This window comes from Anser brachyrhynchus (assembly GCF_964034855.1).
Source record: "Anser brachyrhynchus genome assembly, chromosome: 2".
In the NCBI taxonomy this organism is placed as follows: domain Eukaryota; kingdom Metazoa; phylum Chordata; class Aves; order Anseriformes; family Anatidae; genus Anser; species Anser brachyrhynchus.
The window spans coordinates 34,231,837-34,244,283 of NC_137695.1; the positions used below are offsets into that span (position 1 = coordinate 34,231,837).

At 41.0% G+C, this 12,447-nt stretch overlaps 1 protein-coding gene across 4 annotated transcripts in view; it reads right to left on the bottom strand.

Annotated features, from left to right (window-relative positions):
- RAPGEF5 (Rap guanine nucleotide exchange factor 5) overlaps window positions 1-12,447 on the bottom strand; it is a 161,708-nt gene that overhangs the window by 87,312 nt on the left and 61,949 nt on the right. For 3 of the 4 annotated variants that reach the window (XM_080580452.1, XM_080580451.1, XM_080580453.1), the window contains exons 8-9: window positions 9,024-9,100; window positions 3,397-3,522 (exon numbers count right to left, since the gene is read on the bottom strand). In XM_080580452.1, coding sequence (XP_080436578.1) covers window positions 3,397-3,522; window positions 9,024-9,100 — 203 coding nt within the window. The remainder of the gene's footprint in view (window positions 1-3,396; window positions 3,523-9,023; window positions 9,101-12,447) is intronic. The other variant, XM_080580454.1, reaches the window with a different exon arrangement.

Genomic DNA, 12,447 nt, shown 5'->3' on the forward strand with positions numbered 1-12,447 from the left:
CCCAAATTCAGGTGAAGTTGGTCATTAGTTACTGGAGCCACAGGAGGGCTTACCAGCCCTGCCACAGACTAGATCCCCATCAGACTCAGCGCTACAAAGACAGACAAAGTTAATTTCCCCAAGCAGCTCAGCATCTAATCCATTTTACAGGAAAAAGCTATGGGATTCGTTGGGCACCACATTCTTCAGTTGACAGAAAAATGTGAGAGGTTGTACTAGTCTGAAAAGACTTGTTTTAGAAACACAGTGGACAGCAAGAGAGGAGCCACAATTCCATCTTCCTGACATTTTTACATGAGTGAAAGGGGTGGAATATAGTCCACTTAGACTTGAACTATGCATATTCAGAATTTTAACAGTCCATTCAAGGTTCTTTGTTTTTTATTTTCTCCTTTTCACATCAGACGTTTCCTTTTCGCTTTATGACATGAGGAAACGGCCTGAAGTTATGCTAGGGGAGGTTTAGATTAGATATCAGGAAGAACTTCTTCACGGGAAGGGTGGTTAGGCACTGGAACAGGCTGCCCAGCGAAGCGGTGGAGTCACTTTCCCTGGAGGTGTTTAAGAGATGTGTGGATGTGGCTCTAAGGGGCATGGTTTAGTGATGGACTTGGTAGTGTTAGGCAGATGGTCGGACTTGGTGATCTTAAGGTCTTTTCCAACCAAAGTAATTCCATTATTCTATTCCATATTCCCAGTGGACAACAAATCAAAACTCCATTTTGAGCCCCAGTTCCCCCTCGGCCATCCAGGAAACAGCAGTTTTAGGCCCAGGCCTAGCCGGCCGGCTCCTGCCATCCTGAACGAGGGGCCCCGCGGGATGCTCGTGCATTGCATTTACAGAGCGAACGGCAGTCCTTTGAGGAAGGCAGACCATCCGTGAAAGCGCAGCTTGAGCTCACCAGGAGGGAATGCTGGTGAAAGCTTTAGTGCAGAGATGCTTGCTGAGAAATGAGGGTCCTGTGGAGAACATGCCAAGAGGCTCCGTTTTGCTGCCTATAGAGAGTGCACATTACCCTGTGTTTCTGAGAAAGCAATCTAAGAGAAAGCTAAACACTTTTTAAAAAGAAAAAAAGAAGGAAAGAAGAAGGAAAGAAGGAAAGAAGGAAAGAAGGAAAGAAGGAAAGAAGGAAAGAAGGAAAGACGGGCATGCTACACATCAGTTTGTAAGGACACCACACCCTGAATATGTTGTTCCTCTAACATTTCAACTGAGAACCAGGGATTGGGCAGTAAGCCGATGCCAATGAATCTGCTATCACTCCTACAGCAGCAGGACTGGGGGCGAGCTCCAGAAGCCGACAGACCGGCAGCACTCCCAGCAATAACCTGCTGCTCTTCTCTTCAGAGAAGAGCAGGAACAGCTGCCTGCAGAAGCAAACTCTGCCCAGAGCTAAATCCTGCCACATGCGCCAGAGCAGCTCTTGGATGGGAAGGGAGGGAGAGGAAGGGATGGACACTCACATCTTCCTGAACGTCCGTGACCTGAGCTCCCACTGCCCCCACCACTGCAAGGCTTTTTTTTTTCTCCTAGCAGCAGTAAATTACTTGAGTAAGCTAAATTGAGAAGCCTGTGACGCATTCAAAAGTGCCTTTCTGGTGTATATTCCTAATGAAATCAGTGAGCTGGGGGTTTAGCCCCCACTCTGAGGGCTGCAAGCCTCCCTTACAGCTGGGCATGGGCTGCCAGGCCAGTAGGTAACAGTCACATCACCACCTACCCCACAGCCAGCAAAGTGCAGAACGGGGTGGGGGGAAGCACACCGAAACTTGTTATTGGCAGTGCTAGCTATAAGATGCTGCCCAGCTAGAAATAAAGGGCATATGAGGAATGACCTGTGCTTGGGCTGCAAAGGCTCTCAGGCAACTTTTGTATTTCTTTGCACCTAAAGGTCTAAAGGCATATCATTACCCAAGAGCAGTAACTGCTGCGTTATACCACCCAGTAAGAATACGAGCAGCTTGCTCGAGCTGCTGCTAAACTGGAGCCATTCATGTCCTAAATAGCAGCTATTGCGAAGCATCATACTTTTCAAATGAGAAGAAAAGCTGAGCGCCTCTTTCTTTTCCATTTTTAGAGCTGTGCTGTAATCTGCATAGCTGCAAAACCACAGCTGACACCCCACCACCCTCTGCAGCGACTGGAGTAAGCAGTAAAAACACTACTGAATTTTCGGACTATCTGTCCCAACATACCCTTCTCCCCTATGCCCACAAAGCCTGTAATCTTGCTTCAAAATCCCAAAACACAATTAGGAACCTTTCCTGGTTTAAAATCTTCTTTGCTTAAGCTCCTAAACTTTTAATTGCACTTTGCTGATACGGTTTATAGATATATGGAAATTCTGCCAGCTGTCCACGGCCAGTGAATCAGCTGAGGAACAATTCAATCTCAGGGATTTGCACCTGGCTAATTACTCTCCTCCCTTGTCCGCACCTACTGATACAATTACATATTTAACTACATAAGACTAGACCTTATGCACTGCTGAACAGAACTGCATGAAGCTCCGAAATACGATTTCATCTTTCTCTTTTTCCTTTGTACAGCCTTACTTCAGTAGGAAGGAGCTTGCAGAGGAGCTGAAAAGTAATTCTTTTCTAAAGCATAGGTCTTTCTTCTGCTGTCCAGCAAGTAGAAAATGGAAGAAATTACACATATATTACAGCAAGATACGTGAGGACAAGGTAGGATTTTTGTTGTTTCTTGCAGTTATTAGCCTGGGCACCTTTAGCTGAATATGCAATCAGAATAGAAATCTTTAGCAGGAGAACAAAATTAGGATACATTGTGCTATAAGCAGAGTAGTCATGTTTTAGTGCATTTTCAAATCCAGTTATTAACATTTGAATAAGTGCTTTCAGGAGCATTAAAGAGAATACTGCTTTCTTTAGTATAACTTTTGGTTGAAAGCACTTTTTTTTGTTTTTTAATGAAACTGCTGAATTCCCTGTCCTTTTTAATTCACACTGAAAAGCCCCAGCCAATTTTTCTTTCCAAGGCAGCAAAGCAATTTTCTTTAAGACAAATTAAATACTTTAAGCATTCATATACCTTATGTGTTATATAAACACATCCTAAAAAGGACAAGAATTTCATAATCACTAACAACAATTTGGTGTTAAGCATCCTGAAATAATCTGCTTTTTCATCACATATAAGATATTAATAATAGTAACTGACTGTTACTGACAACATAATAATTTAAGTGTGCTGACAATTATTGAATTCAATGCACTTCAGAGAAATGTAAATGACAGAAGAGAACAGCTGTATCCCCATGACTAATGTGTGTCCTGGAATCTGACCATCAGCTTTGCTATTTCAGTTTACTGACCTAAATCTCCCTCCCCAACCAGAAACAAACAAGAAAACCCAAACAAGAAATGTCTTACTTGTTCAGCCTTCTCTGGTTGTTTTCTATCCGCCTGCAAAAACTGACAGTTTTCTCGTGCCAGCTTCTGGACTAGTTCAATCCGTCCAATGTCATCTCTTTCCTGAAGCTTGCACAAAACCCCTGCCTTAAGGGTGGGAGAAAGAGCAAACAGATACTTAAATCCACAATCCCAGGACATGGCACTGCCACAAAATTTCAACTTTAAAAGAAATGCATCTGTTTGATCATATTTGCTGCAACTCCGTGCTGCTCGCTGAACACAAATGGATCGCTGCTCCCTGGGAAACAACTCAAGAAGAGCTGAGGCACATCTGAACCTCCAAATGTGTCTACTTTGGAGGAACGAAGGCAGGGCTAACTAAATCAAGTGCTACTATGTGTGCGACTGATATGCTGTGTTTTGTTTGTTCCTGTCAGCCTGTTTCCTGTTACATCAGAGAACAAGCGCAAGAGGTTAAAAACTCATGGGAAAGTTAGCCAGGAACAGCCCTGGAAAAAGAATGAAGCGCAACACAGTCACTCCTAAAAATAACAGGCTGCGACTCCCATCGCTCCAGCTCCACCAATTTTTCATGTATGCAAGCTGTAAGAGTTAAAAGAAAGTTGCGCCACATTTATTTATTCTACTTAAACCAAATTATATAGTCCAATTCTGTTTAAGAAGGAAAATGAGATTTTAAAACTATGCTAGAACTATTTTTTAGCTAATATTCTGCCAGTTATAAAAGCTATGCTGATAGCATTTCACCATAATATACAACACTGGTTGTTTTATAACAGTGTTGTATATATAAATTCAGATTCATGCTTACACACAGGTATACCAGACCCATGCCTTAGAAAGTCAGCTGACAGGCTACATTGCTCACTGCAAAGTCAGTGGCTAATATTACTATCCATGATTTGGTCGTGGATATAGCCTCTGCATTAAGACCTGGATCAATGATACTGCACGTTTTTTATTAGCCCAGATGTTTCCTGATAGCACTGCATATGCCTTGGCATGTGGTACAGCTATGCTATTGCTATATGACTTCAAAGGCAATCTGCAAATAAATCTTTACCCTCCACACTTGTCTTTCTACTACTCATCCTGAGTTTTACTGAATCAGTGTTTGCTCAAAAATTCATAAAACATCTTGCCAGTCAGGACCCAAACCCAAGGATGTACTGACCACCACCCCATAGCGCCACACACTCCCTGGTCCTCCGGCCATGAGAAACTCCTGTCTATGACAGCTGAAGGTGTGTGTGTGCCCATCCAAGCTATTGATCTTACAGTCCACCGTTTTTTCCAGGGAAGAGGGAAATGTGGATTAAAAGTTCTTCAGCTGGGGAGGGTAATGAACTCACTTTCTGAGTAACTGCTTTAATGTTGATAGAAATAAATAAATAAATAAATAGGTTCTCCTACTGAATCCAGAGAGTAATCCTTACTAAATTATTTGAAAGAAAAAATTTACATGCCTATATTCCTCCAGTCTGGATGAATCTCCTCATAAGGCTGCATCAGTGACTTGTGCTCTGGAGAAGGAAAGAATTTGGGATACAGCCTGTATTTCACATGTTCTATGCTTCATCCCCAACCTCCTGAGGCACCCAACCTTTTCACATAAGGAACCTAAGCACTGGTGCGAAGGTCTGAAATCCACCAAAAAAATAAGGAATTGCAGTGCCAGACTTGAAGATCCTTACATTTTCTATGAGATTAACTCCTGATCCTGATATCCTGAATCAAGGATATGGATTTATTAACCAGCTTTGACACACTTATCACCTGCAGATCAGGAGTGAGATGGATTTTATCGAATGTAGAAGAATACAATGAACTAGTTGTCCAGACTCTTTAATCAATATAGAAGAGGTACCTATGAAGGGCAATAATTTTATTTATTTAACTTTACAGTACATTTAAAAATAGACAAATGATTTGTTTCCTAAAACTCACATTTTTCTCCAGTAATATACACAGGGAGCCTAGGCCATTATAACAGATTTGGCTGATGTGGGGACATCAGCTAGAGCCAAGCCAGCTTATTTCATGGCTTATGGATGCTTCTAGCAGAGTGTAACATCTGTGTGCTGTAATTCCCGCAGGCTTGTAGGCTAAGGACAACTCAAAATGTTATGGCTTTGGGACTGTAAAGATTTGCAGCCTCTCTGGATCTGGGCTATAACTACTGTAGGGGTACTTTTCAAACCTTTACGTTGCACCCAGAGAAGTCAGACCATGATCTAAAAGAGGCATGGATGGTTACAGGTTCCCATTCTTCAAATGTCAGATATCCAACAAGAATGCCCCGCTCAATCTACTGAACAAGTATTGATCTCCAGCCTGCGAAGCAAAGCCTAAAGGCTAAAACTCTTATTTTAAGCTGAGGAAGAGGGATTTCACTTTGGAGGGAACAACTGGCTTCCAGATGTTCAACTGGAAGAAACATCCTGGAGAAAGGCTACTTTTTGAGCATGTGGTCCTCACCCCCCTTCACTGTGTGTTCAGGCAGAACATACTATTGCTTTTTATACAAGGATGAGCATCCCACGGAAGAAGTAACACTAGACACAAACCCATTATCCCTGACACAAATATTGCCTGTATTCAAACTAAGAATTTCTTTAAAGAATCCTGTTATCCTCCTGCTTCAAATAACCACCAAGTAGAGACATTGCTTTTTAGCATGTGCCTACTCCCCCAGCTATTTTTTATTTTAAAGAATTGTAAAGAATGGGAAAAATACATTTATTATATTGGGTTGCTGGAGGATAAAAAGTCAACTAAAATTTTCTGAGAAAACTAGGGTAATATCAAGTTAAGTATATATATTTGGCTCTGGGAGTAAATAACACTTAAAACACAAAAGTCTAAATATGCTTTTTCATAATTAAGAACAAAAATACAAATCCCTCTTAATTCCATTTTCCTCAATTATACTGACTTTCCACTATAAATCTTTCTCCTTAATAATATAAGAAACCATCCAGCTCAACTAATTAATTGATGACAGCTTCTAAAAGCTGGTTGGGAAGATACTGTTAGTCTCATACTACTGGTCATTTTCACTTGTCAATATAAATTTAATTTTCAAGCAATACCTCTAAAGCTGTTAGGCAAAAGGGTAAAGACCAGAAATCCTACTTGTAAAATGCAATTGCAATCTGTATTTTGTGCAGGCACACAACCCCCAGAATCCTGCATGCTCAAATGTTTGTGCTTAGTCCTCTGATTCATGTATATCAGCAGAGATGCAAGTACTAACCTATGTGAAGGTGAAAATTATGAAGTTGCATATTTTAACTGGCTTTAACTTCCTGAATGATAGAAGAATGTAGAAGCTTTATAGTGAGGCATTACTACCATTCACAACACAAAACTACTATAATTAAAGGTGTTTATGGAATATTTGAAACAGAATAATGTAAAGAAGATGAATTAATCGCTACTGAGGTTGAGAAAGGAAAGATGCTGACAATACACTTCCTTTTTCAGCACATCCCTTGGAAAATATTTCCTCTGCAAAAGCCATAAATGAATATGTTGGTAGCGATATGGAGGTGAATTAAGACATCCTCATGATGACAGGATGGCACACTGTTTATGGCATGTTCACTTTCAAAAATCCCTGTACTGAATTTTCTCCACATTTCAAACAGTTTTGTAACCTAACTCCAAGGCACGGCAATTCTGTGCTTAACAGAGTAGAGTTTAGAGCAGGCACCACACCCTGAAACTTTGTTAACAGAAGAGATTTTTTTTTCCCCACTGTACCTCTGTCTTTGCCTGCATCTTTTGAAAACAATGTAATTATTAGAGGCTTCACCTTTGATCAACCTGAAAACTAAAAACCATACACCACTGTCTAGACAGATCATTTGCTTCGCTCCAAGTCACTTGCATGGTCTCGCTAAAGAGAAAAAAATCATCCACACCCTTAACACAAACTGTATTCAGTGTTTGCAGAATGTCATTTTTATGGGACTGATGAACAAATTAGAGCTACAGTTGCTTTGACAATGCCACTGCTCTCCTCCCAGTTGAGCTCTTCAACACTTTTGTTAACTGTTCAATTAATAATTAATTTTAAATGTGTTTCAAATTCTTGCAAATTTTAGAAGCTGATTTACAACCAAATAAGAGCTGAGCAAAGCAATACCAACAATTAATTCTTATGTTTTTTTGGTCATCTGCCTATGCAAACTTACTAGCTGTCTCCTCATGAGCTTTGAGTGCACGTTGTAGTCTTTCCTTTAATATCTCTTATATAAATGCAAACAAGTGTTTCTCTAAAATAATCATTACAAACATCAAGTAAAACAGACCATTTATGAAACATGGAAAGGAAAATAGTAAGCCAGATGTTTTTGCAGTGATATCAGTGCACACACGAGCTTAAGAGGACTGACCCTCTTTGTCACGCTGATGTCATTTAGGAATCAAAGTCAGGTAACAAAATTTTCATGCCTTAGGGCTCCTACACTTTTTTCTTTTCAAAACAGATTAGTGACTTGCTGCAATTAAGAACAGAAAAGCAAAGGTCATTTCTGAACACGTTGCTCAAGTATTACTGTGAAGACTATGCTAAAAGTCCCAGCTCCAGGTTGATACAAGAGGTATGTCCACATGGTCCCCAGCTCTTGTGCCTGCATCCCCAAGGTGTCTGCCACAATCCAGGTCTGCTACGGAAGGTATCTGCAGTCTCTTCTGCACTCACAGTGCTCAAGAGAGCCTGTACCTCTAGAAAGATACAGGTATTGCTGACATGGGTGCAGGGCTTGTACCTATTAGAATGGTGTTACTCAGACATCAGTGCAAATCCTGCCTCTCACACATATCCTCCTAGCTGGCAAAATGTAAAGAGAGAAATCAGAGGCAGGAACAACAAGCTGTATGTGTCAGGAGAAGAAAAGGTGACAACTGGTGGGAAATATAAGATTTTCAAGAGGCACAGAAGAAAAAAAAAGAGTCAAAAATGGGAGAAATTAATTTTAAATTAGAAATAATCAGTACCAGTACAATGATTAATACAGTTACACTTGCACAGTTTGGATGCATGAACTGAATGACTGAATGAAGTGAAGATTAATCAAAAAAGATTCACAGAATCAAAAGGGGTAAGAAATCCCACAGTAAAATACTCAAGATTGTAGTTAAATTTCTTCTGAGTAATGTCTAGAAGCATGCTTTGGTTGTAAATGAGGGCAGTTAGGGAAGGAAAGAAAAAAGGTTGTTGCTTATACTCAAGTGACTCTTAAGTATCCTCATTTTATTGCATGTCTACTTACAGTGATTAAATTTCAATCAAAATGTCATATGCCCTTGCCTCTTAAACACATCTCATTTTATTTTCACATCTGGTATGTGCTATGCGTATTATCTAGAAAGAGCAGAGAGAGTTTAAAAATGCTGTCCGATTTCAACATCATGGGATTAATTCCCAGGGTGATCATCAATCTTATTCTAAATAGTCACGTATGACATGATCCAGCAGACTTTCTGCTTCCTATGGGCTCCCCACTCAGAACATTGAGGGAAATCCATTTCCCAGTGCTAAAGAGCTATCAGAAACAGATCCTTCAACTTGTAGATCTGAAAAAGTCTCTGAGATGCTGTTAAACTTATACATTTACCTGAGCATCAGAGGTATCCTTGAGGTCTTCTAGCCCTCTTTTTTCTTGACTGTTGTTTTCCTCATTTTGATGAATTGCTAAAATAAGAAAGAAAGAATATATTAGAAGTGGGTATGTTCTAATCACAAGAAGCCCAAAGCAGCACGGCCCAGGCTAGATCAACACAATGACCATTCAACAAACATGGTTCCAAATTTAGCTAATTAAGTCATTGAGTGGTTTTAGACAGACACCTATATACCTTATTTTACCAAAGCACTAAAATGTTGTATTGAATAGGTATATTCCTGCTGCTACATTATTCCTGATAAAAAAGTGCAATTTAAGGAAACTCCCATCTTTTCTGTATCTTACAACAAGACTTGATGACTCATGAAAAATGAAAAACAGACATCCCTTTATTTTCATTTTATTGCAGAAGGTTAATTCAGACTAAACAAAATAACCGGATTTATCCCTCATCTCAACCTTGGAAAATTCTATGTAAGCAGTGATCTCAATCTCAAATACCACCACTATCCATGAAAATCATCTCCAAAAACAAATGGTAACAGAAGACCGTCTATTGAAGATTATTTGCTGCTAGCACAATAAGAGAAATCTGTAGCTTAGCTCAATTAACATCACTTAACACCAGCGAGTTTTGCCAGACTTTGAAGAAAAAAGTTTTAGATCAGACATGTAAACTGTGGAAGGGCCTGAATCAGAGATATCAGCTTATCTATAGCTTAAGAAACATGGACCACTTTTGGAGGGACACATCAGACTTTCATATTGTAAACAGATGTATCTACAGGTTGTAAACCTACCTACAGAGCCCAAGTAGAAGCCCTTCCAGTCAACACTCCCACCTGCAATATTTTGGTGGGGGGACAGCAAGCCTCAGCCATTCTGAAATGTGACACGCGACAGGGAAGTCAGGTAAGACTCGATGAAACATGTGAGAAGTGCCTTTTCTTATAACCGCCACTCTCAAATACCATTGTCCTTTTTCTACACACTAAATGACTTGTCCATAATAGCTGTAACAGCAAAAGCATCCTTGAAGTGGCAGAGCTTGCGGATCCATTTCCTGAGCACTGCAAGGCTTTGAGGGATGGGCAGGAGGACTTCACTTGTGTGCTGCCTCCTGTTCACCTCCTCCCTCCTTCACCCCCAGCTATCTGTGCTGGTCATCAACCTGCTGTCACCCCTTGTGGCACTGCGTCTGAGGACAAGCATCACTGGTCCTGTTTTGCCTTAAAACTGTGTCTGCAAATTGAGCATCCAGGATGTGGCTGATGAACACAGCCCCTGTGCAGGCAGCAGCAGAAGGGCTGACAGGTAGCAATCCCAGCTTCATCAGCCACCCTCACTGAAGCTGTCCTGAGCTCTTACCCTGAACCTTTAGACACAGCCAGGTTAGCATGGCTGAGCTGATGCAAGTAACTGGATCCATGAGATCTGGCTTGTTCAGTCTGCTGCAGACAGGAGGTAAAATCAGTCTAAACCTCAAGCAGTATCCAGCAGCTTAAACGAAAAGTACCTTTAGACTCTTCTTGAACTCTAAGGATATGCATTTATTTTCTTTTTGCTGCAAGGTATCTGTGGATTTTGCTATGCCATAGAGGTTGCATTTCTTCTTTCTCCCTGCACGGTTATACCATTAAAAAATAATTTTAAAAAGTAATACAGATGCAATTATAAAAAGAGAAAAAAAAGTCATTTTGTCAACACAGTATATTCTATTCAAGGATGTTTTTTTTAATCCACTATCAAAAGAAAACAGAAGTCTGATACAAATTTGGACTAGTGGCTTTGCTGACACCATTTCACCAGCCAACCTCTAAAATTCAGGGTGAATGCTGAAAACACTGGGTTAATCTCTAGTTGTAACACAAAGCACTTATAATTGGGGTTAAATCACAGTAGTCTTTAAAGCCAGATGAAACCAAAACATGATTGTGACACTGCTAGAAAAGTAACAACCCAGTGAAGCCATAACTGGAGCTCCAGCCTCAAAATCCTTGTTTGGCCCCTGTTTTCCTATCCCATGGTTTCTCAAGGCAACCTACTCCGTGCAGCCATGCCAATGCCGGGGGCTCTGTGCAGCCCCTTCCCTTGTAGCTCCAGCCTTCCTCCTCGCAGAGCTGCAGGGCATGAAGCATTCAGGGTATCAGATGTGCTGAACGTGACTCAGAACAACAGGCGTGAGGCAGGAATGTTGCAATGCCAGAAGGCAGTAATGAATGCTAAAAATACATTTGTCTGAGCAACTGTGAATTGCTCAAGTCTGTGGCTGTGTCAGAAGAAACACATTTCCCCAACTCTCCTTTCACTTTCCTGCTTTCTCCTAAAATCACTTTGCTCTAGCCACTGACGGCCAAAGCATCCCCTCAGACGCTGGCTGCTAGTCATGGCATTTTAAGGGACCAGGTGATCTCCACAGGTCTAGGCAGCTTCTCCCACAAGCCTGAGCAGGTGGGGATGCTGCAACCAGCTGTGATGGGGAAAAGGTTGGTGGCTGATAACGAGCTGCTTGTCGCTCTGCTACGGGTGTCCCCGCCCTTGCCCAGTGCCCAGACCCACTTCGACCAAAATGAACCAGCCGACCTTAGAGAAAGAGCACACAGCTGTTACCTTGGCTGGTGAATAGAGAGGGGACAGTACTGGTGACAACAGCAAGCACCAGTGGCTGTGGGGAATCACATCTTTCAGCTACCCAAAGAAGAGGAGGGTGCATGTCCACAGCCTCCACAGTTACAGACAGCCTCAGGAGCTGAACAATTTTAGCATGAGAAAATTTACAGCTGATGAGAAAATGGCCTCAGTTTAGACATACCCTAAATGAACCCATGATTTAAAAAAAAAAAAAAAAAATTTTTGTTTTGTTTTTTAACCAGCAATTTCACAGCTCAGCTCTAAAAAAGCTGAAAAAAGTTCATAATCCAAACCCAGCTCTCCCTGGCTTCAGTGTTGTTTAGACTGCGTAAGGAATGTAGAAAAGAACCAGTAAATATTTTCATAAAGGAAAAAAAAATAATCCTAGACCTCACAGTGATGTGTTCCTAGCCCTCTTGGGAGGGAGGGAGCAGAGTCAGCCTCTTTTTCATGAAATTTCCATCACAGACCTCATTGTTGTGTCCTCCCTGTCTCTTACCCAAACACATAAGAACCAACCACAGTTTGAATCCTTTAGCTACATCCAGGGAGTAATACTGAAGGAATCATACCATCTAATACCTTGTTTTCCACCGCAAGAATACAGTACCCTGAGAACCGAGGTGGCCACATTAGCAAATAACAAGCCTTAATTATATTCTCCTGGTTTCTTTGTGAAAAGGTTATTACATGTTTTATCTATAAAAAAAAAAATCTCTTAAAATATTCCTATAGGAATATCATATTCCTATTCCACGGGTCATCACACACACACGATACAAAC